Genomic DNA, 23,057 nt, shown 5'->3' on the forward strand with positions numbered 1-23,057 from the left:
CCATGACTTATGTGTCAATATGTAAGTATAACCTGATAACATTAGTCTGCCTTGGTGTCAGCTGGCTGATTTAATAGCAGCTGCAGATGCACTAACCAAATCGCAGGTTACAAATGTCAGCATTCTTTGCAAAATGCTGATATTTCTCTGGCATTGAAAACTAAAGAATGATTCGACAACATACCTTCAATTAAAGCATTGAAAAGTGCAAGTGTTTTTGTTTTTATCAGCAAACGAAACATGATACAACTCAGCTTCTGTTAACATTCTTATTGTGTTATATTTCCTGCGTTGATATCCCTATAAATTGCTTTAAATGTAAAGAGCACATACAGTGTGTACTAAGGATCACAGCAATAGTGTCACTTATCCTTACTACATTTCAAAGGTACACCTTCTCAGTACATGTGCAGTATTCCACCCACCGTTGCAGATAGGAGTTGCAGTCCCTGGTGGAAGGTTTATTTGTCCTCTTCTGTCCATCTTCTGTCCATGTCGTGCCAGCACCTACCCCCACATGCACCCTGCCTGCAGCTCCAGAGGCAATGGGCATCTCTGCCAGTAAAAACTACAGATTTAGGAAATCCCAAAATAAACCCACAATCATTTGAAAGCAGCCCTGATGTTGCAAGTGTGCTGAAAGTAAATGTTGCCTTGCAGGATTTCACACACTCCTATTCCTCTTGTTGTTGACCGTCTGTTTGCTGTGTGAGCAGGAAAATGTGGTGGTGGAGTTTATGGAGGTGTTTGTTGTTGTATCCATGGCAACAGTGTATTCAAAGAAGGGAACAGCAGTGAGACCTCTGAATGAATACTTTACCGTATTTTGCTTCAGATTACTTTACCTTACTTTACTTTACTTTACTTCAAATTACTTAACATTTATTCTACCTACTTTACTTGTCTCGACTTTACCTTACTTTATTTTACCCACTTTACTTCAAATTACTTTACTTTTATTCTACCCATTTTACTTGACTTTACTTCAAATTACCTAACATTTATTCTACCTACTTTACTTGTCTCGACTTTACCTTACTTTATACTACCCACTTTACTTCGAATTACCTTACTTTTATTCTGCCGAGGTGCCCTTGAGCAAGGCACCTAACCTCGAAACTGCTCCCTTGGCGCCGGGTACCTGGCAGCCTCTGCTCTGCCACCTCTCCTATCTGCATGTGGTTGTGTGTGTGCATGTATATCCTCTGTGTTTGTGCATATCCTCCCCTGTGTGTGTAATGTGTGCAAACACAACAGAGTGGGGAAATACATTTCCCTGTAAGGGATTAATAAAGTTCTTCTTCTTCTTCTTCTTCTTCTTCTTCTTCTTCTTCTTCTTCTTCTTCTTCTTCTTCTTCTTCTTCTTCTTCTTCTTCTTCTTCTTCTATCCACTTCACTTATTCTATGTACTTTACTTGTCTCGACTTTACCTTACTTTATTCTACCTACTTTACTTCAAATTACTTTACTTTTATTCTACCCACTTTTACTTGACTTTAATTCAAATTACTTTACTTTATTCTACCTACTTTACTTCAAATTACTTTACTTTATTCTACCCACTTTTACTTGACTTTAATTCAAATTACTTTACTTTATTCTACCCACTTTATTTGACTTCAATTCAAATTACTTTACTTTACCATACTTTATTTTCCCTTCTTTACTTTTAACCTTACTTGACTTTATTCTATACTTTACTTAATTACTTGATCTTTTACCAATCAAGAAAAACAGCCTTTGTCATGGTGAGCATGCTTGAGTATACATAGATCTCCTTGGTCTTGAAAAGGTTTCATTTTCTTTCTTTGTATAACTATTTTTTTATACCGAGGAACTCAGATTACTAATAAAAGCCTATTTTGTAAGCAGACATATTGAACTCACTGAAATGAAGTATTAAACCCTTAGATTATTAATCTCAAGTAATTTTTTTTATAATATAGAATATGACATTTGAGTGTGATGTTTCGCTTTTTTATTTCATGATAACAGCAATGGTAAGCCGCTTGTGTTACTTCACTTTCCCTTACAAAACGAACAGTTGTAATCATCAAGAAAGATTTTAGGAACACTTTATTCTTAACAAAGAAATGAGAAACAAATGGCATAACCAACAGAACTGTAGCATTTAACAGTTAAATTAAACAGAGGTTAAATGAATCAGATGTCCCAACATTAATCCATCAACCATTGAAGTTTCTGATTGATAACCTTTACGTGTTATCAGCATGTTAAGGTAACCTGTATGACTTTCTTAAGATTCTTCCTTCTCGTCTCCGTGTGTGATGATGTAGCAGAGGGACTTGTAGTCGATGTTGCCTGTTGGGTCAATAGGAGCGAGAGCAAAGGCCTGATCTACCTAGAGGTTCATCAATGACAATTTACCAGGTGAAAAATATTATCTTACAGCATAGTCCATGTATCACTATAAAGACAAAAGAGAACACAAACCTCCTCTGCTGTGAATTTATCCGCCTGGTTCATCAGTAATCGTTTAAACCTGCGATAAATGAGATAATTAAATGTTACTGATGATATGTAAAATATAAACAATGGGAAAGCTATTTAATATGTATCTTACTCATCCTTATTAACAAAGCCCGTCCCATTCGGGTCAAAAAGCTTGAAGGCTCCCAGTATGGTGTCTTCAGGATCGGTGCCTGGAGGACAACAACGCTTCGTCAAGCATCTTCATCAAAGTAAATTAAGAGATTACTTTGAACTTCTGTAGAAGCTTTTACCGTTGAGTTTCTCTCCAAAAAGAGACAGGAACACGGTGAAGTTGATGGGACCCTTCCCCTCATTCAACATCCCCTCCAGCTCTTCATCATCAACATTAAGCTTCCCTGACACACAGGAGCCCACAGAGAATATGAGCACGTACAGTAAATACATTTAAATATATCAAATGCATTAAGAACAGCAGGTTGCATCAGTAGATACTTTTTTTTGACCAGATAAAGAGTTAAAGATAAAGAAAATACCCAGCTGTCCATAGGTCTCCTTTAGGTCCTGTTTTTTGATAACACCATCTCTGTCTTGGTCAATGCACCCAAAAGCCTACAGGATAAATAATGAGAAATATTGAAATTGAATACAAAATATGTACATGTTTGAGACCTTCAGATAACGAATATATGTTGAATTGCATATAAACCTTTACTGTTTCAAATTCAACTCCAATGCAACAGTTCATTTTACAATTTGTATTAAATATAATGACAAATATATATGTTTTCTTTGGAGTTGTATAGGGTATTCTTGTAAAGAGAGCTGTTGTATAAAAATAGCCATGGTAAATGTTGCGTACAGTACCCTGATGCTTTTTACCAATATTGATACATTTACTTCGCTTGCCATTGTCATATATTTTCTGACAATTTGGCCACTTCAATCATTCTTATATGGATTAAGTTCACTGATGTCCAGTAGCTTAGATACTCCCTTAGATACCCTTTCTCTATTTCCCTTCTCATGCATAGGTTTGAAAATAAAAAATCACAGGTTCCTACATCGTTTTTTTTACCTCTTTGAACTCCTGAATCTGGGACTGCTCAAACATGGAGAAGACATTGGAGCAGGACTTCTGTGCTCCCCTCTGTCTCTTATTGGAGGCCTTCTTACTTGCCTGAAAAGATGCACACAAACACATTCAGTGTACTCATAAAAGTATACAAACATTTATAATACAGAATAACAACTGATCACAGACTGCAAGTATTGCAAGACTGAAAATGCTCACTGACTTACCATGTCTGAATGATCGAATGCTCCCAGCAGAGTGTGATGCTGGGGTGGGTTTTATGTAGCGCCCATCTTATCTTTTACTGTCCTATAATAGCCTGTGGTGGGCAGCACAGTCCCTTACATGGCCATCACTGCTGTCCGTGTGCTTCTGAAGGTACCTGATAAGAGGTGAAGCTGCAGGATTCCTCTGAGCTTGAAAATAGAGATATGAAGTGCATGGAGGGGCGTAAGTGACCTCTGACGTCACTCAACCAATGAAGTTACTCCTCTGAGGTCAAAGCAAGCCGTGTATTAACTTTAATGTATGTTTTATGTGTTGTTTTTTACACAACATTGTGATGATACACAGCAGATTTCCTAAGCATATAATGATTTCCTATTATTCCAACGCATGGTAAACTGAGAGGTCTCCATCGCAGAAACAGGGGGCAGTATATGAACTATTCTACTATTATTTAATTCTTCTCTGATTTTGAAAACTGTTTAAACAGCGGGTGTATCACCAAGTGAAATAAGTAGGGATACTACTGAAGATGTGTCTTAACTAACTTTAGACAGCACTTGCTATTCCAGTAGAAATAGAAGTGATAATAAGTTACAAGATCTAGATACATAAAACACATCTGCTTTTCCATTTCAGCTGTGGTATTATATATAGTATTTGGTAATTAAACTGATATTTACATACATTTAAATATAATAGTTGAGTTTATTAAAGCATTTTTATTTAAAGTTGGGCTTATTCAAATCGAAAGCATTTCATCATGCACATTTGGAAACTACAACGCACTAGCTAAATATGCATATAGATCTGTATAATTTAAATATGACAAAGGAATATTTCATTTCTCACAAACAGAAATCACTACATAACAAAGCAATATATTTGGTTTAGTCATAGATCGTAGCAGCATTTACAAATGGTGTCCCTGGGTTATACATGTCATGTACAAGTAATGTAAGGAACAGGTTCGCATGGGTGTTATACCATATCCCCAATCAAACATTAACCATTGTTGAAATGGACCAGTTCATACCCAAATATTATCAATAGGCAGTGATACACAAATTCAGAAACATTACATGTTTACTACAATCTGGTCTAATGCTACCAAATACTATAATAAAATACAGCTTGCTTTCTTGTCTGTACATCGTCCAGCTGTGGGTGTCTTGACCGGCACACATCCCTCAGAGCCTGAAAAAGGCCGGAGCTGCCATCTGTGAATGACTTGTCATCAATGTTCTCAGATCACAGTTCAGTTCACTGGGTCAGCATGCAGGCAGCCATCTTACAGGCCACTGCTGAGATAAGGGCGGCTCCACGACCGCTCCCCTCCTCCGACTGGATGAAGGTGATGTCACAGTGAGGCGTGAGGTCCCTGACAATTTGGTGGAATCTTACACGGAACCTGAGATAAAGGAAAAACTGTCAAATCTCCAACTTCTTTTCCACATTCTCTCTATTCTTTAGTCATCCAATCAATATTTATTTACTCCAATAAAGATTTGGGTAGTTAAATATAAGTCCACAAGCACTGCATTTTGGGTACATCTAATCAATCACCAAGTATTTTCCGGTATATTAAAAATTGGGATATTAGAAAGTCTCAAACATGGATTCCTCACCATGGGTGCAGCTTGTAGACGGATCCATCAACCCCCACTGTGATCTTCAGGGCTTCTTGGCTGCGTCGCTCCCTCATCCGGTTGATCACAGCTGCAAGCCCGGCGCCGCACATATGTGAAGAGCGAGTGGAGACGCTCTCACACACCAGACGCACAATGTCACAGTCCAGCTCTGACGGCAGAACACCCAGCGAGGACAGGATGTTGTAAATTTGCTTTCTGTCCCCAGTGTCACTGAAAACAAGGCAAAAGTTGACAATACATAAATGCTGATATCACAAATGTGTGTATTTATAGTATAAAAAAAAAAAAACAATTATATTTTGCATTCATTTAAATGTCTAATTAGTTGTCTACAAATATTGTAGTAGCTCACTACTGAATTGTAGCTTTTTTTATTGCTTCCTACTATTTCCCATCAACACTGTCATGTGAGATTATGTCATTAGGATACATAACACAACAGGCTTTACATTATTATTATTTGTTATTATATTCATGTGTTTCTTTCCCTCTCTGATTATGATATGAATGTTTGTCTGTAATCATCTTCATTTTAAGTCCTCTTTTGTCAAATGTCTAATAGGAAACATTCATCTATGTTTTTAAGTTGTCTTATTGGGAGGACAACAGCAGCCATGGCAGTATTTATTGATGCTCACCTCTCCATCTGTGAGACAAAGCACGTCTCAAAGCTCCCACGTGTCTTCAGCTGCTCTGAGGCCTCACCGTTAAACAGCAGGTCTTCATTCACCAGCTTCATCAGAACAAGCCTGACCAGCTCTCCCATATACTTCCCACTGATCAGCTTCTCATATCTACCAGAGGCGAAAAACAAGAGAAGAGACAGGTAACTATAAATAAATATTGATAGGAAGGCTGGGAACTCAAGGAGAGGATGTTGAAATTGGGGAAGGAACAGGAAGCAAGTGCACGTCACAAAACGTAATTTAAAAAAAGGGGAACGGATGAAGATGACAACGTTAGTGCTAAAAAGGCTCAATGAGGCTGGGCTCAGCAGTTGTCTGTGTTAAGGGACTGCCAGTGCAAAAGGTAAACAGCCATTAGGCTTACAGGCACTATGGCAAGCAGAGGAGAGGGGTCATTAATCTGACACCCCCGCACACTGACTGACCACTGACGTATGAGGGCTCTGGCCATTTACAGTCATCCTCAGGAAAAACAACTGGTAGCTTAGCAACCACACAGAGCGCTCAAGTGAGAGTCAGGTGAGTATTGCCGCAGAAGGATGATTGATTTCGAAAAACAATAAGACAATGAGGGAGGAAGTGTTTGTCAGACTTTAAAATACAACGTCAATCTCTCAATCTGAGAACCTTTAATGACATATCACTATGAGCACAAACACTTGAGTTAATAAGGTAGATGAAGTTGGTAAACATGTGGAGTTGGGTCAAACGAATGACGAGGTTTAATGTATGTGACTGAATCTTTGAACTGAATGCACTCACAGCTGCCGTCCGGGGTTAATGGAATTCTCGTCCACCACTCTGTCGTATTCCAGTCTGAACTCCTCCAGCTCCCCGTTGTTTCCGAACGCCCCCCACTCTGTGTTCACACACATCCGGCCCTCCTCCCCTTCCACCAGCTCCACAGTCCTCATCTCCTCCATGTAACATGCGTTACAACCAGTGCCTGGTGTCAAGAAAAGCAAAAAAACACACTTTAAATATGCTTGAGTCTACATGTCTGTGCATGGATACATGTTCATGAGTGCATATCAATATCACGTGTTACTATTTACCAACAATCATCCCAACTTCGCAGCTGCGATCCTCATAGTAGCAGGAAATCATGGTGGCTACTGTGTCATTCACCATGGCAACCACATCCATCTCAAAGTCCTAAATGACGACATCATATTTAGAGTCATCCAGCTGTATACGGATGTCACAAAATGGTCTTGTTTATTAAGAAAAAGACACTTCTAATAAGCAGGAACTCACCCCTCGTCTCTTGATAGCATCTCTGAGTAAACCAACAATGTTGTTCCCTTCTGCTCCAGAAGCCTTGAAGCCTTTCGTCCAGTTAAGCAGGATACCCTGTGGAAAGAAAACATATAAATATAAATTAAGGAAATATAAGATACATAACTTGTATAGGTCTAGCACTGTTGACCGATCTTGGGATTGTTTAAAAGTATGTCCAATGTATAACATCCTACCTTGTCAATGTCCTCATGCCTTACTGGAAAGGAGAAGGTGAAACCCAGAGGAAGCTTCTTGTGCTTTAAATGATGTCTGTCCAAAAAGTCTGACATACACTCTGCTATGTAGTCAAAAAGCTGCAGAAAGAGAGGATATGAGATGTGGAAAAATGATCATTCTAATATCATTCTGTATTTACAAAAAAACGACCTTAATACATTTCTTTTTGGCAATCTTTAATTTTGAACATACACAATTGTCAAACACGGAAACATGAACATGGATAACACTGGAAAATAATTGCCATGCTAACCATTTCAGCAGTGCCCGTCATGGCATCTTCAGGAATGGAGTACATCTGGTTCTTGGTCTCCACCTTCCAGATCCTCTCTTCATCTTCACCCACCTTCACAAGCATCACGCGAAAGTTGGTCCCCCCCAGGTCGAGAGCCAGGAAATTTCCCACTTCTGCTAAAACACACACTACATCTGAACGTGCACATAATGGCTTTACCTGCACAGGTGATAATCATGAGATAACAAAAAACAACTATGCGATCCTCTAATGGTGAAAGAATGAGTTTCTACCTGATCCTTCAGGGGTGGAGCAAACATATGTTGGAAGCATTTTGACACTAGCCTCTTCGTGCGTCTCTAAACGCAATCCTCGGTCCATCTCGCGCTGCATCCTCTTCATGACTTCTTTTAGCTCTTCCTTCTTCAAACTGAAGTCTGACAGGATCTCCTCTACCTGCAACAAGAGCAGAGAAGATTTTTCTAAAAGGCCATTCGACATTATTGGTATATATATACATATATGCACTGGAAACACGCTTCTAATCCAAACTGAGAAACAGCTTTTTCAAAACTACAAGAGGTTTCAAAACAAGAAAGGAAAATCATAAGCGGCAACAGCAGAGAAGGAATCAGAGCACAAACAAATGAGATGAAAAGAGAGAAAAACACTACTTTACAATACAACACAAAGGAAGGAATTGCTGAGGACTCCAATTTCTGCTTCAGAATTGCCACATACAACCATGTTTTCAGTAAATACAGGACAAAGTAGCATCTGAACAACTAATACAATCAAGCTTCTCACCCAGAGTTGCTTCTGAAACAACATGGTGCAGTCTGTGTGTAAAGATTATTGTTAATTCACATAACAGTCACATGGGATAAAAGTAAAAATCTCTAACAATACTAACGTTACAAATGATTTAAAGCTTTACAAAGTCTCGTCGATCAGAAAAGTGAATCTTACCAAGAGGATTTTATCAACCACAGAGCTGTAGCTACAAGGCATCTTCACCATCTGGTTGGGGTTAGAGCTGACACACGGCATCTTCCCAGCTTTAACTAAATGAGTCTCTGCAAGTGTTTCTAGGTGTGCGGTGAGTGTGTGTCCACCTTGTGTGTGTGCAGAGTCAGTGAAGTGTGAGTTGCACTGAATGAGAACCTCAGCTGATTTTATGCTCTGGTGAAGTGTTGGCAACACCAAATACCAACCCCTACCCAAAATCATACCATCTGGCCACCTGGAATCAACACGACACACACACACACACACACACACACACACACACACACACACACACACACACACACACACACACACACACACACACACACACACACACACACACACACACACACACACACACACACACACACACACACACACACACACATTCTGTACAAACAGAGTATACCACCCCCCAAAAAAGCCAAAAGTCTACATGACCTACTTTCTTCAAAGTAAGAATCAAGTTTTATAGATTGTTCAGTTTTAATGCAGGCATTTGGAAGAGGTTATTTAACATATATATTCTTATATTTCATCTATGACTTGTTTTTATATGAAGCTCCATCATAACTGACAAATCACACTCAGACTTGTTCAAGGCATGCCCTTACTGCCCTTAGACATAATAACATACACAAATACAGTGTACTTTAGTAATAACAAATTGGGATTAATAAGGTATCTTATTTTATTACGAACTTCATTAATTATGAATACTTTGTCATCATGACATTTTTAAAGTTTTACAAATGTTTATAATTATGCAAAAAAAAAAATGTTTTGAGTACTCTGCGTTATGTTGCTTGTCTGAAATGGTAGCTTAATCCTGCTATTAATGCCAGGCCAACTCTTGAAAATTAGACCTTTAAGTCACAGATGTTTCCTCGTTCATTAGGTTAAACAAATGAAAAGAAAACATAATCTCAAACTAATCACTATAATTCCTCAGTGTGAAGAATGTGCAAGATATAACCTGTGACCAACAAGGATAATCACGTACATTTAAAGATGAACCCTGTGATTTGAATTTATCATTATTTTTACTTTGAGCAATATCCAATGTTGCAAGGTTGCTTAAATAAACTTAAGAGTTATGCAAACATTTGTAAAATGAGTAACATATCTAAAATTAGTAACAGCAAGGGATGAATGACCTCTAAAACTAACAAAGTGAAGGCCATGTGTGCTTATCAGCTCCAGTAGTTTACCTAACCAAAACGTTGTTACTGTTTTTAGCTCTGACCCCTGGCTGTGACAGTGACCCTCTCCCCTAGTGCCCTGTCAGTAGGAGAGATGTCACTGACACATACATTTATTTTAAAATAATGTATTACTTCTAGTAATGGAATCTACATTAGATTACAACTAACTGTCTTTTCAGAATGAAACAGATAACTTTTTTATCTTATTTCTCTGTAAATGTATACTTTAGTAGCTTGAAGTTAAAGACAACTTTTTTTACATCATGGACCACAAGTTGTAAAGCTCATGACACTTACTGTTATATTACTGTAAGATAGATAGATAGACAGATAGACAGATAGATAGATAGATAGATAGATAGATAGATAGATAGATAGATAGATAGATAGATAGATAGATAGATAGATAGATAGATAGATAGATAGATAGATAGATAGATAGATAGATAGATAGATAGATAGACAGACAGACAGACAGACAGACAGACAGACAGACAGACAGACAGACAGACAGACAGACAGACAGACAGACAGACAGACAGACAGACAGACAGATAGATAGATAGATAGATAGATAGATAGATAGATAGACAGACAGACAGACAGACAGACAGACAGACAGACAGACAGACAGACAGACAGACAGATAGATAGATAGATAGATAGATAGTTAGATGGGTAGATATATATGTTATTTACCTTATCCATCGTATCACAACGAGGATTAAATCCTTAATGTCCCGCAGACCATCTGTGCCCTGCTGTAGAAATGTCCTTATTTTCCCCAATCGTTTTGGAGATTCCCAGTTTTCAGCTCTAATTGTATTTGAACTCGGCGTTCGTGCATGAGGTGCAGAGAAAATGTAATCCTTCACGTCTCACCTACATAATGTTTTATCAGCAATCCAAAACACGATTACATATCTGCAGTAAATTCAAGCCTACATTTTTAAGTATTCACCTTAATTCCTACAAAAACCCATGCATTTATTTTAACCTGTGGATTGTATCTTCTTCCTTGTAGTTATCTGGCCCGGTTAACAGCCGCATCGACGCACTGGCGTGCCATCAGCTCCAACACTCAGTTAAACAAGAACAATTAAATAAAACATTGCATCCAAGTCTTCCTTCGAGGGTTGTACACCACGTTTAAAGCATCACAAATATTGAGCAAGCCTCCAATTAGCTGGCCTTGTTAATGACCTGAATATTTTAACGCAGCCAACATTTACTCGAGGAAGGAAAAAGGCATTTCTTCCTCTGGAGCAGCAATCATGTCAACAAATAAAGGCTTAGCGGTTTCCATGCCAAACGATTTTATTGTGTTACCTTGGAAATGAATTACAGGCACACCTCTGCCATGGAAAACACTTACCACTGAGTTAAGTAGCGAGGAGCAAATTGTTTAATGGAGCAAGATTACCAGAGAAAACATCAATTGAGAGTGCCATGTTTTTGGTAGACAAAAAGTTAGACCCAGAGGGTAACCAAGCTCTTTACAATAGAACAAAACAGAATATAGGCTATTTTTTAACTGTCCATTCGAGAAAATCTCACTTGAATAGGCTACTTTAGCGACAACAACACACTTAAATAAAATAGGCTACTTTTGGTAAAAAACAACAATAAAATGATTTGGCTCCACGATTCCTATTAAAATGTTATTATGAATAGAAATTAATGATATGTTTAAAAAAACTAGTCTAACAAAGTAATTTGTTAGGTAAAATGACAAAGGAAGGACTCAAAAAAAATGAAAACCAGAATTAAATATTTTGACCCAGTATCTTCATTATCGACAAAGATCTCAAATTGTCCAATAGAAAAAAAGAGTATCCTTCTTATTTTTATGAATGAATTTAATCATTATTATTTCATAATCAACATTCATTGCATTGCTCAACTGACATGAGGGCTTCTTCTTCTTCTTCTTCTTCTTCTTCTTCTTCTTCTTCTTCTTCTTCTTCTTCTTCTTCTTCTTCTTCTTCTTCTTCTTCTTCTTCTTCTTCTTCTTCTTCTTCTTCTTCTTCTTCTTCTTCTTCTTCTTCTTCTTCTTCTTCTTCTTCTTCTTCTTCTTCTTCTTGAAACACATAATTATTTTATTGTGTATTTGTTGAAAAACTTCAATATTATTCAAAAATGTCATACCTTCTCCTAGGAACCTTTCCTATCAGACTATGAAGTGCTCCACCGGAGGAATTATAACCTCGCACCGTTTCAGGATCGTGACGTGGTGATTGGTCATATTGAAAAGTACTAGGTTAGTGTCAACAACAGTGTGATAAAGCCACATTACAGCTGCTTTATATGTCAAGTTTCAGTTTATGTGGAATAAACATATTATTCGGTTGTTTGGACGGTAACCCAACGGTTTGCTGCTGATTTGTCTGGTAAGTTCGTTAAGGCCTAACGGAGACCTGATAGAACTTGTAGCTAGCAGCATGCTAAACTTGATTTCAGAAGTATAAGTTAGCTTTGCACGTTTTTAAACTTCATTTACATGGCACCTAGCCTGTGGTAATAGTGTACCACTTACTGTCACTTATCACATGTGTCGTTTCCTTGAGAAACAGATGTACTTAAGCGAGTGTTGGGTAGCTAATAATAAGGCGGCTACTTTCACTTCTAAGCTAGCTCTTGTCAACTGTAGGCTACCTCTCAAGTTTCTTTAGCTCTCATATTGTTAGCAGATAGGCTAGCTGGCTAAACTGGATGAGGGATTATGCTCTCATGTGACTTTGTCTCGTCTTCCAAATGAGATCATCAGGGTGATCGTATCTGCTGTGACTGACTGACCAGGACTCTCACGGCGGCAGCATGAAGCTCTACAGCATCAGCATCCACCACAAAGGAGGGACCAAAGCCAACCTCCTCAAATCGGCCTACGACCTCTCCTCCTTCAGCTTCTTTCAGCGCTCCAGGTCGGTCCCCTGTATATATCATCTGACCTATTTGTATTGGACTCTTTTGTTCTGTGTGGAGATGGAGAGAGAATTGTAATAGTAACACTGTGGTCTTTTACACGTCAGTTTTGTTTGGGTTTAAAAAAAAATACATTGTATAGTCTAATTTGTTGCCTAATCATACGTGGGGACTTTTCCATTGGTGACCTTATTGTTTTGGCTTGTTTAGTGTTCAGGAGTTCATGACCTTCACCAGTGCCTTGATTGTTGAACGGACATCACAAGGAAGTCGTGCCTCTGTCAAAGAGCAAGGTAAACATTAGCAGCTTCAGCTCAGGTTCAATTCTAAAGTTGTATCATATCTTGCTTTAGTGTTGTTCAGCACTTATCCTGTTCTTTCTCTGTTTGGTGCCACCCAGTTTATATAACAGTAAGAACTTTGTTGTGAGTGAAGCAAAAGTTAATATTTACAATTGAATCAGCATCCTGGTGGGGGAGTGGTAAAGATGTGCATCGTACAACATGTGAAGTCCCTGACTCTGACCAGGAACCTTGGGTACCTCTCTCCCTCCAAATGTTTCCTGTGTGTCTTAACATATCAAACATGCATATGTATAAACAGTTTAAATGGAAGGTCAGTCAGGTAAACAATAAATAAGTCGGGCTCTGTCGATGTTAGCTATTCTTGAAGAGACCGGTCTGGTTGCTGTACCCATTAACACCCCCTATTATCAAAATGATTTCCATATATTACAATGAGTAACATTTATTTAAAATATATCACTTTTACTTCTGCTTTTCTTAACAAAGCCAGCCAACTTGTTCTGGGTTAAACCGTACCCTAAAACCAGGAACCGCTTTTATCACACTTCTGTTTTCATCATACTAACCATGGTTTCTCCTATTTGCAGAGTACCTGTGCCATGTGTATGTAAGAAATGACAACCTGAGTGCTGTGGTCATCGCAGATACTGAATACCCTCAGAGAGTCTGTTTCACATTGCTAGACAAGGTGGGTATAGAAACATGTTAAGAGACACTTCTTGCACTTTGCCGTCAGCTTCAGTTTTCATATTGTTGTTTGGCTTTTTTCCAGGTATTAGAAGAGTTCTCCAGGCAAGTGGACAGTATAGAATGGCCCTCTGGTAATCCTGACACCATAAACTACAAAGCCTTGGATATTCACCTTTCTAAATACCAGGTCGGTGTGTCATCTGTTTATTAGGAAATATGTCAAAGGAAACTGTTATTGCCTAGGAGTATGAAGAAATATATTGCATTTCCTTAACGTGTCTTTTGTCATCTTACACTGTTAACTGAAATGTGGTTCGAGTTAAAGACGAAAGATATGAATGAATCAGTGCTGTTTAATGATACTGACCGCTTGTTGTTGTTTATTTCCCCCAGAACCCCAAAGAAGCAGATGCAATGACCAAAGTGCAGGCAGAGCTGGATGAGACAAAGATCATTTTGGTAAAATCCTCCCGAAGCACGGGCCGCATACTTAAACTAAGAGGATGATAGATATTCCTTTTTATATAGAAACATCAGAAGATTTTAGTTTGTTCTCTTCATAACAGAATACACATGTAGGATATGGAAAGCACATAATACTAAAAAACTAAAACAAGCAAGCTACAGGTCCTGGGCAACCTCTACATGCCAGAGCCATAACGTAGCATTCCGGTTGCACTCTGTGATTAACAAACCTTTCTGTATCTGTAGCACAACACCATGGAAAGTCTTTTGGAGAGAGGAGAGAAATTGGATGATCTTGTGGCAAAGTCGGAGCACCTTGGAAACCAGTCCAAAGCCTTCTACAAGACTGTAAGTGCTGGCGTTATTATCTGGACTGACACGGTCATTAACTGTTTAGATGCCTGACTGTTTGCATGTTAACCCTGCAGGCACGGAAACAGAACTCCTGCTGTGAAATCATGTGATGCCTCGTCCTCGAGGACACGCCTCTCTCTGCCTTTCTGATTTTCCTACAACTCCCATCACCCACCAGCCACCAGCTCTCAACACAAAGGACAGAAAGGACACTTTCATCCGGGTCAGGAGGTTAGGATAACAGCATGAAAAGGTGGAAATGTGACCTCTCCAGACTGAGACTGATGGGGGCTGAAGTGTTGGGGTTTGGTCTGGGGAAGAAGTAACATTTGATTATTTTTTTTACCCCTCAAAGGGTAAACATCTTGTGGTGTTCCAATACCAGCTGCAGACATAATAGTGTGACGTTGTGTATCGGTGATGTATTGTATAAACGTCCTCAAACCATTTAATGTTATCAGATTGAAACGAATCCTCATAGTTTGAATTCAATTATTAAAATTCTTAACCACAATTGTGCTTCTGCTTCAAGACAACTCTGACAATCACAAAGTCTTATGTAGTGATTTCTAAAGATGCGTCACGGTTAAACCGTTTTTTCTTGCAGGCATAACCTTTGTTGCCCACTAGGTGGCCCTGTTTATTTACTTGTATTCCTCCAATGAGCCTCAGTATGAGGTAAAACAACTCTAATGTGAGCTAGGACAACGGGTGGCTGCTTGGATGTGTGACATCAGAATCTCACAGAATTTTGAAAATGTATTATACTGGATTAAGTTACATGATTTCTCTGTCTCATAGTGTTAAATGAAACTTTAAACATTCCCACTTTGGGTGAGTGCGTAATGAATGATGGTGCATCTTAAAGCTGATAGGAAGGGAGGAAAGATGCTAAGTGTAGAGGGATGTTTCTTCATAAATGCAGCCTTATTGCGGCTAACATGCAACCCTGTGTGCTGTTGTAGAAATGATGTGTTCTCATGAAAAGGACGGCACAACAAGCTGTTCTACTTAACATACTGTAGCCATGCTTTTCACTGTTAACCGCCAAACGCAACACTTTAGAGTTCAAGAGCACACTCAGAGCTCTGCAGGGGGGGCCGTCTGTTCCTCTCAAACCCTGGATCTATTTACCATCACTTGTGATTCTGAGAGCCCTCGACTGCTGCTGCACTCTCTGGCTTCTTATTGTTGAATGTCTGAAAAATGGTCAGACAAATTGGAGGATTTCACATCCAACTCATATTTTAACACACTCCACAATTGACTTCCTAATTTTCTTATTTTTACTGACAGCACTGCTTACTTTGTATGCAGAAATGTCTCTTCAGGAACTGCTGATCAGCTTAGAGATAGATGCCTTGGGTTGTGTATTTTTAGATGTTTCACTGCTCTCTTTCAGCTGTGTGTGTGTGTGGTTTGTTGATATACAACATATGCAGGCTGTATTGGTGTTGAGTGCCTGTGTGTGAGGACTGGTGTGTATTTGTGTGTGACCTGAATTGCTCTTTCTGCTTTTACAGTGTAAACGTTTGTGCAATATCTCTGCAGACTGATGGTATATTTCTCTTAAAGTGGAAAGGATACATTTAAATAATTTCTCATAAAGGAAGGTGAATTAACCTTTGCATATGCTTTGTCCTTATCACTAACTCTCATGTGAAGTGTGTCGAGGGATGTTCCTACGATTTGATTAATTGCTTTTTTTCTCCAAAATGTCCTCAATTAATGTGCTAAATTTGAAAACATGTATGTAACAGTCCACATTAAATGCTTTGATTCTGATGTGGTCTGCACAATTAAAACCAAGACTTCAGTTAATAAACGGTTATTTTCTGTCTGTATTCACTTTTAGTTTTTGGAACTCTGATTGTTTACAGAACATGCCATCTTGGCTATAAACACACATGATAGCATCCTACTGGAAGCTGGCATTGAGGTGTTGCAGGAAATCCTATAACACAATGTAAAGGTAAACTTGTTCTTTGAGTGTCAACAGTAGTATCTTTTTCAACATCCATGTCTTAACTCGGCAAACTGAAACCTGCACCTTTCCACAGGAAGGTCAGAAGCTGATGCACCCTTCACGACGTGTTGTAGGAAATATCAAACTTTAATATGAACAGAATCCATTAAGGAACCGAATTAAGGCTAAATGTTACCTGGCCTACCATTTTTCATATTGTAACAAATTAGATGAATTCTCAAAAATCCGTTTTGCTCTCAAGATACCGCATAGAGCAATGGTGGATGAGGTATTCAGATCCTTGTAAAATTACTCCATCACAAGTACAAATACTGCATTAAGAATGGTACTTCTTATTAGGAGTAAAAGTAGGCTACTCATTGCAGACTTGCTCTAAATTATAAATCAAAAGGAGAAAAACTTTACATTTGAAAAGCTACAAATATTTTAAAAGTTATTAATGAGTGTTGTGTCAAACTCAAGCTGTAACATAAATGTAATAAAGTACAAATACAAAATGTTACTGATTTTAGATAATTAGAAGTATAAAGGGGCACTGAAGGAAAGCAAATACTTTAGTAAATGCACAAACTACTTTCCACCCCAAACGTAGAGGAAACGCCTGATTGATATTAAAAACACAAATAATTCGATCGTTAACTTCAGACAATTTTTACAACTCTTACTTCAGTCGAACAGAACAGCCTTGCACAACACGGTCCGAGGTTCTTTTCTGTACCAGATATAAAGTACGAGTTGAAAGGAAGTACATGAATGCAGCACCAGAGGCGCACCTCGCTCCTCGCGCGTCCTTCTCAGGTGAGAGGAAAACATGATGGACGGATGAAGTCTGACCGCACACAGCCTCAAAAATGTGGACGGATGTGAAAAACAGCAGCAGGACTGTAACCAGCGGCGGGAACAGCTCGATGGTAAGAAGCTAAAAGAGAAAATCAGACGTTTATTTGGTTCCTACGGAAGAGCAACAACGAACCAAAACAAACCTGTTGATCCGGGAACGAGCCTCTCTCTCGGGATACAGTGTTTCTTTACGACGGTTACAACCTGACCCATAACGGTTTCACTTGTTTACTAGTCTTCAGTGAGCATTATTACACTAAACCTAGACTGTTTGACCGTCCAGCTGCAGGAACAAGTGTCTACATGATTCTTTTGGAAATATGTGTGTTTCTTATCTGGCACGTTTTCTTATCTTTGCTGCCTGTCGTTGCCCTAAGCGCTCTGATTTCCCTCTTTGTTGGACTTCCTGCAGCACGGTGTCCACCTCAGCTGATTCAGCACTTTACTTCCACCTTTATTTTTTTCTGTGTGTTTTAAACTATTGTTACTGTGGTTAATGCCTGTCTTTTTAAAATGCACAATCAAGTATCCGATCAGTGTGTCCTCTCAGTGCCCTGTGCTCCACTTCCCTTTTTGTTCAAACATGTATGTTTTGGGCGTTTGCAGATGGTTGACTCAGATCTGACACTTTTACAGAATGCTCAACACAGAAATGGTGAGATTTTTAGAGTTGTATTTCTTCCTATCTTTTTATGTTGGTTTTGTCAAAGTCACAAGTTGTCATGTTTTTTATTCTTATAAAAAGATTAACTACATGTTTGTCCACATTACCTAAATCAGATTGAAGTGGCAGACAAAAGGTGAATTCCTCCTCATGTAAATTCTATCTAGCAACTTGTCAGCTTTAGATGACTGGCAATCGATACTATTTTTTATTTAGAGCCATGCATGGCAAATGGCCCAGTTTCAAAGTGGCTAAAATATTTAATATGACAAAGGAAACATACTGTATTTGTTGCTCTATGTTCACAGACTTAACTGTTCATTTAGAAAATGGTTGTTACATGAACATTATATTTTATAAACACCAAGAATGCCTATAATTAAACATATTACATTATTTTCCCCATCAATAGAGTCACTGAGTTGTAAAGTAGTACTACTAATTATAAATTATGTAGGCAAATGTATCTCTCACAGCGTTTTATATTAGCGCTGTTGACAGTTATTTGTCAATATGTTTTTCCCCCTTAAAAGGTTCAACTGCAGCTGCTACTCGTCCTTCACACACAGAGGACTCTTTAACTAGCAGCAGTGGAATCATCCCAGGTGACAACATCTGATGTCTTTACAGACCCTGCACGACCTGTTTCGGAGAGAAACACCTGACTTAGGTCAACAGCAAACAAAGTGTATTTCCCTCAGGGGTCAGCCCACAAACAGAGGAGAACTGAGCTGAACCACCAGCAGCAAAGCAAGCTTTACACAATTCCAAAACATTTTATTTGCCAGATCTTTTATGTATGATCAAATTGCTGGGGGTTATTTTTGTTTGCCAACACCAATATATTTTTATCTATACTCCCTTTTGAGAGCAGTGTTTTCATCAGACATATTCATAAGTGTATAACGCTTCCATTAGCGTCAGGTCACTAAACCAGATATTGGTAAAGGGCAGTGAAATTCCTCAGGCCCCCAGTAATATTATGAAGGCAGGCTGCAGAGCTCTGAAAGATGACATTTACAGAAGAGGAGAAATCCCCAAAGCACCAAAAAGATACCCCAGTTGTTTATTTGATGTATGACAGTGCAGGGGAGATTGATAGGTCAATTAAAAGCATGAAATGTAGCATATGTTTTCTGTGAGGGAACCGGTTCACTTATATCACCAGGATGAAAAGTAGGTAAACAAATTATTTCTGCAGAAGATACAATGAACCGTGCAACCCTGCATATTGTGCATGTGTCCTCATGTATTGGCATGATTATTGTTGTGTAATAACAAGTCTGTTTTTGTGGCTTTAGGTGCCATTGCAGCCACAGTGTTCATTGCCTTTCTACTTGCTCTCTACGCTGTCCTCTGGAAGTGCATGGTGTCGCCACCACAAAGGTAACAATTACATTTTGTTGACACAGCGTTCTTGAAACTGTCATTTGGTCACCTGCCTGTTAGCGTCACATGTCTGGACTTTGTATCCCAGCTCATCAAAGAAAGACCAATAACAAGAAAAGACAATAATTTACAACAGAAATATAAAAACAAAACACAGGGAAATGTCAGGAGTCATATTCAGCTTTGACTAGAAGGCCAGAGAGAAGAAGTGTGTCTTTAGTGAGGATTTAAAAACCCCTAGGGTCTGGGCCGACCTCACATGGAGGGGCAGAGCCTAGGGCCAGCTGCTGCGAAGGCTCAGTGACCTCGGGTTTTGAGCCTGGTCTTGGGCACTACCAGCAACAGCTGGTCAGCAGACCTTAAAGCTCTGGCTGGGGTGTGGCGCTGGAGGAGTTCAGCTATATAGGCCGGAGCCAGCCCATTTAGGGCTTTAAAAACAAATAAAAGGAGTTTAAAATCAATTCAGAACCAAATTGGAAGCCAGTGTAATGAGGCCAGAATTGGGGTGATGTGGTCACGCTTTTTGTGTCCAGTAAGTAGACGCGCAGCTGCATTCTGGACTAGCTGCAGGCGTTTAATTGACGCCTGGTCCATACCCACATACAGAGCGTTGCAGTAATCCAGTCTCGAGGTAACAAAGGCGTTAATAACCCTTTCTAGGTCTTTAAAAGATAAAAACAACTTGGTCTTAGCCAATATTCTTTATTTTTTTTTAAATGCATGTTTTGACTATGGAGCTGACCTGCTTATCGAATTTAAAAGCACTATTGAAGGTCACTCCAAGGTTCATAAGAGACGGGAGGATGTTTTTATTGAGAGAGCCCTGAATATCAACCAGAGAGGCTAGGCTGGAGGTTGGGGTCCAAAAAAGATGACCTCTGTCTTGCTCTTGTTGAGGTTAAGGATATTTTTGCTCAGCCAGGATTTGATCTCTGTCAAGCAGTCCATCAGTTATTGACATTTGAATTGAGAGGCAGATATATCTGTACATTGTTGGCATAGCAGTGGAAGGGAATGTTGTGTTTAGTGAGAATTGAACCTACAGTAGGGGCAGTATGTACAGTAGAAAGAGGATGGGGCCCAGGATAGAGCCTTGGGGAACCCCACAGGTAAGAGGGGCTTTAGCAGAGGAGAAGGCACCTAGCTGCACTGAGAAGCTACGGTCTGTCAGGTAGTACCTGAACCATGCAAGGGCTGAGCCTGTGATGCCTGCGGACTGTTCAAGCCGCGACAACAGGATGCTATGGTCCAGTGTCGAAGGCAGCTGTCAGGTCTAACGGCACCAGGACAGCTGGGCTACCTGAGTCGGCGGCTAGGAGCAGATCATTAAAACCCTTAAAAGGGCTGTTTCAGTGCTGTGCATAGGTTTGAAGCCAGACTGAAACTTTTCGTGAATGCCATGCGTGGTTAAGAACGACTGCAGCTTGACATAGACTACTCGCTCCAGGACTTTAGATACAAAAGGTAGCTGGGAGATGGGCCTAAAATTTGCGAGAATGGAGGGGTCGAGATTTTTCTTTTTAAGTAATGGCTGCACCACGGCATGTTTAAAGGCAGCTGGGACACATCCTGAGCTAAGAGAGGTGTTCATTAGTAATAAAATACTTGCTTCAACTGATTCGAAAACATCTCTGTGAAGGCGAGAGGGAATGCTGTCTGAGGTGCAGTTTGTCGGCCGCAGGTGCTTGACAACATCCGGGATATGTTTGTAGGCGATCTAACAACCACTTGTTTGTTATTATCTTTCAGAAAGCACTGCAAGGTGAGGGTGAGAGTAAAACAGAGGACGTCTGTGTGAAGACTGGCTGCCAGTTTGGATCTTAATGGTGCGGACTAAAATCTTAGAGCAAACACAGCCCAGAGAAAAGCACCAGAGTGACAACATGTCGCTGAAGAAGATCCTTCTTATGGATGAAAGGTCAAATCACAAAAAACTGTGTTCCCTCAGCGGTCTGCTGGGGGCTCCTGTTGACTCAGAGCTCCATGTTGATGTCTAACACTTGTTTGGCAGGTCAGATCGTGCTGATTTGTCTGTGACTCTGCACTACTGAGGGACCAACAAGCTGTGTCTGATAGAGAGGTTGTGGTCAATTTAGTTTATGTGGATTTTTCTGCATGCTTTGTACAGTTGCATTTAAATATGTCCTCTTTTATGGGTTCTATTTTTATCTGTTCTAATTTCTTTAAGATTTCTTAGGTACACTACTAATGCTGCCAGAGTGTTATATATTAGGACTATCAGCCAAGCAGCTCTCCCTGGGTATTTAGACAGCATTCACTTTGGAATTAGAAAACTGACTATGATTTTTGTTTTATATTATCCTCTATTGTCTTCTTTGAAATCCACACTAAAATCAGGATGTTGTAACTACTGTATGACTTTTGAGTCTCTCTAATAAACTGTGACTTTTTTACATCAATGTGAATATCTGTAAATGCTTATATGTGACTAAGTCAAAAATGTAATGAAGCTTCAATGAATATCATTTTTCTTCCATTGTTTCATGGCATATTTTTTATTGACCTTAAGCTTTGGTATGAGAAACAAATGTTGCAATAGATTTTTGCAGAAAACTCAGCCTTTTGAAACGTTTTTCAAATCAGCTCATACAGCAGCCACCGAGCTTAACGTGCTTTGTGCCTGCCTGCCTCCGAGCAGAGGACTGGCACTGGTGTTCAGAACCAGTCATGCTACTTATAAAGGAAACTACAGAGCGGAGCTAAATGAAGTAATTGAATGGGAATGTGATTTGGTGAAAGTCAAAGCAGAGATACCGTAACTAACAAATAAAAAGAAAATGATCATATCATATCAAATGCATAAATCTTTTTAAAACATTAGGACAGATTGGCAAATAATTAAGATTTAGCTGCACAGGTGGATGGGAGCGGCATGAGCCAATTATAATTATGGTGCATCATTTGGGATTTCATTTACTCTAATACACCTTATAGTATTTATACCTAAACCTAAATATTAGCCACAACTTTGACATTTATATCAGCTCTGGCGATCATACATAACATATATTTAAAAGGTCATTCATAGATGATGATCTAAACCTGTTTTTAAAATTGCAGATGAAAAAACATTGCCCTTGCAGTGTTGGATATTCAAAAATATATTTTGATAATACCATACAAATTAAAGAAAGATGCACATGTTTGGCTGCCTTATCAGTGCATCCTATATAGATTACATCTCTAGCTGCTGTATTACTTTGACATCTAAATTTAGTTTCAGCAGAAAACACAAGTTGTTGAAATATAACCTCCTGAGTTTCCTGCTCTATATAAGACAAGATACATCTTTACAAGCACATATGCATTAATATTGTCATTAGAAAGCCTCATATTTACATAAACGTGTTATAGTATTACACCCT

At 39.1% G+C, this 23,057-nt stretch overlaps 4 protein-coding genes across 9 annotated transcripts; 2 read left to right on the plus strand and 2 right to left on the minus strand.

Moving 5' to 3' along the window:
• Nucleotides 1-2,058: 2,058 nt before the first annotated feature.
• On the minus strand, nucleotides 2,059-3,766 carry myl7 (myosin, light chain 7, regulatory). Its single transcript, XM_034237142.1, has 7 exons — nucleotides 3,754-3,766; nucleotides 3,530-3,631; nucleotides 2,988-3,063; nucleotides 2,745-2,849; nucleotides 2,585-2,663; nucleotides 2,455-2,503; nucleotides 2,059-2,362 (listed from the first exon to the last, which is right to left on the minus strand). Exons 1-7 carry the CDS (start codon nucleotides 3,754-3,756, stop codon nucleotides 2,258-2,260), a joined length of 519 nt encoding a protein of 172 aa, XP_034093033.1. The 5' UTR covers nucleotides 3,757-3,766; the 3' UTR covers nucleotides 2,059-2,257.
• A 687-nt stretch (nucleotides 3,767-4,453) lies between these two features.
• gck (glucokinase (hexokinase 4)) lies at nucleotides 4,454-9,032 on the minus strand. Of its 2 annotated transcripts, none has more exons than XM_034237088.1 (10): nucleotides 8,812-9,032; nucleotides 8,136-8,298; nucleotides 7,861-8,015; nucleotides 7,565-7,684; nucleotides 7,347-7,442; nucleotides 7,145-7,244; nucleotides 6,852-7,035; nucleotides 6,042-6,197; nucleotides 5,380-5,613; nucleotides 4,454-5,162 (listed from the first exon to the last, which is right to left on the minus strand). In XM_034237088.1, the coding sequence occupies exons 1-10, from the start codon at nucleotides 8,890-8,892 to the stop codon at nucleotides 5,015-5,017; spliced, it is 1,437 nt and encodes a 478-aa protein (XP_034092979.1). In that variant the 5' UTR covers nucleotides 8,893-9,032; the 3' UTR covers nucleotides 4,454-5,014. The 2 variants fall into 2 exon arrangements, with proteins under 2 accessions (XP_034092979.1, XP_034092971.1); XM_034237080.1 differs by having other exon boundaries at nucleotides 7,861-8,030.
• Nucleotides 9,033-12,136: 3,104 nt separating this feature from the next.
• Nucleotides 12,137-16,635, plus strand: ykt6 (YKT6 v-SNARE homolog (S. cerevisiae)). 4 transcript variants are annotated; one of them, XM_034237123.1, is made up of 8 exons: nucleotides 12,137-12,315; nucleotides 12,815-12,976; nucleotides 13,188-13,270; nucleotides 13,870-13,970; nucleotides 14,055-14,159; nucleotides 14,366-14,431; nucleotides 14,684-14,785; nucleotides 14,866-16,635. In XM_034237123.1, exons 2-8 carry the CDS (start codon nucleotides 12,873-12,875, stop codon nucleotides 14,899-14,901), a joined length of 597 nt encoding a protein of 198 aa, XP_034093014.1. In that variant the 5' UTR covers nucleotides 12,137-12,315; nucleotides 12,815-12,872; the 3' UTR covers nucleotides 14,902-16,635. The 4 variants fall into 4 exon arrangements, with proteins under 4 accessions (XP_034093014.1, XP_034093022.1, XP_034093006.1 ...); XM_034237131.1 differs by having other exon boundaries at nucleotides 12,140-12,315; nucleotides 12,823-12,976; XM_034237115.1 differs by having other exon boundaries at nucleotides 12,150-12,445; nucleotides 12,823-12,976.
• Nucleotides 16,636-17,542: 907 nt separating this feature from the next.
• sb:cb288 lies at nucleotides 17,543-22,166 on the plus strand. 2 transcript variants are annotated; one of them, XM_034236462.1, is made up of 5 exons: nucleotides 17,543-17,689; nucleotides 18,225-18,273; nucleotides 18,816-18,887; nucleotides 19,584-19,668; nucleotides 21,421-22,166. In XM_034236462.1, exons 1-5 carry the CDS (start codon nucleotides 17,630-17,632, stop codon nucleotides 21,467-21,469), a joined length of 315 nt encoding a protein of 104 aa, XP_034092353.1. In that variant the 5' UTR covers nucleotides 17,543-17,629; the 3' UTR covers nucleotides 21,470-22,166. The 2 variants fall into 2 exon arrangements, with proteins under 2 accessions (XP_034092353.1, XP_034092364.1); XM_034236473.1 differs by lacking the exon at nucleotides 18,816-18,887.
• The last annotated feature ends 891 nt before the right edge of the window (nucleotides 22,167-23,057 follow it).

The sequence above is a fragment of the Gymnodraco acuticeps genome, unplaced genomic scaffold (assembly GCF_902827175.1).
Source record: "Gymnodraco acuticeps unplaced genomic scaffold, fGymAcu1.1, whole genome shotgun sequence".
NCBI lineage: Eukaryota > Metazoa > Chordata > Actinopteri > Perciformes > Bathydraconidae > Gymnodraco > Gymnodraco acuticeps.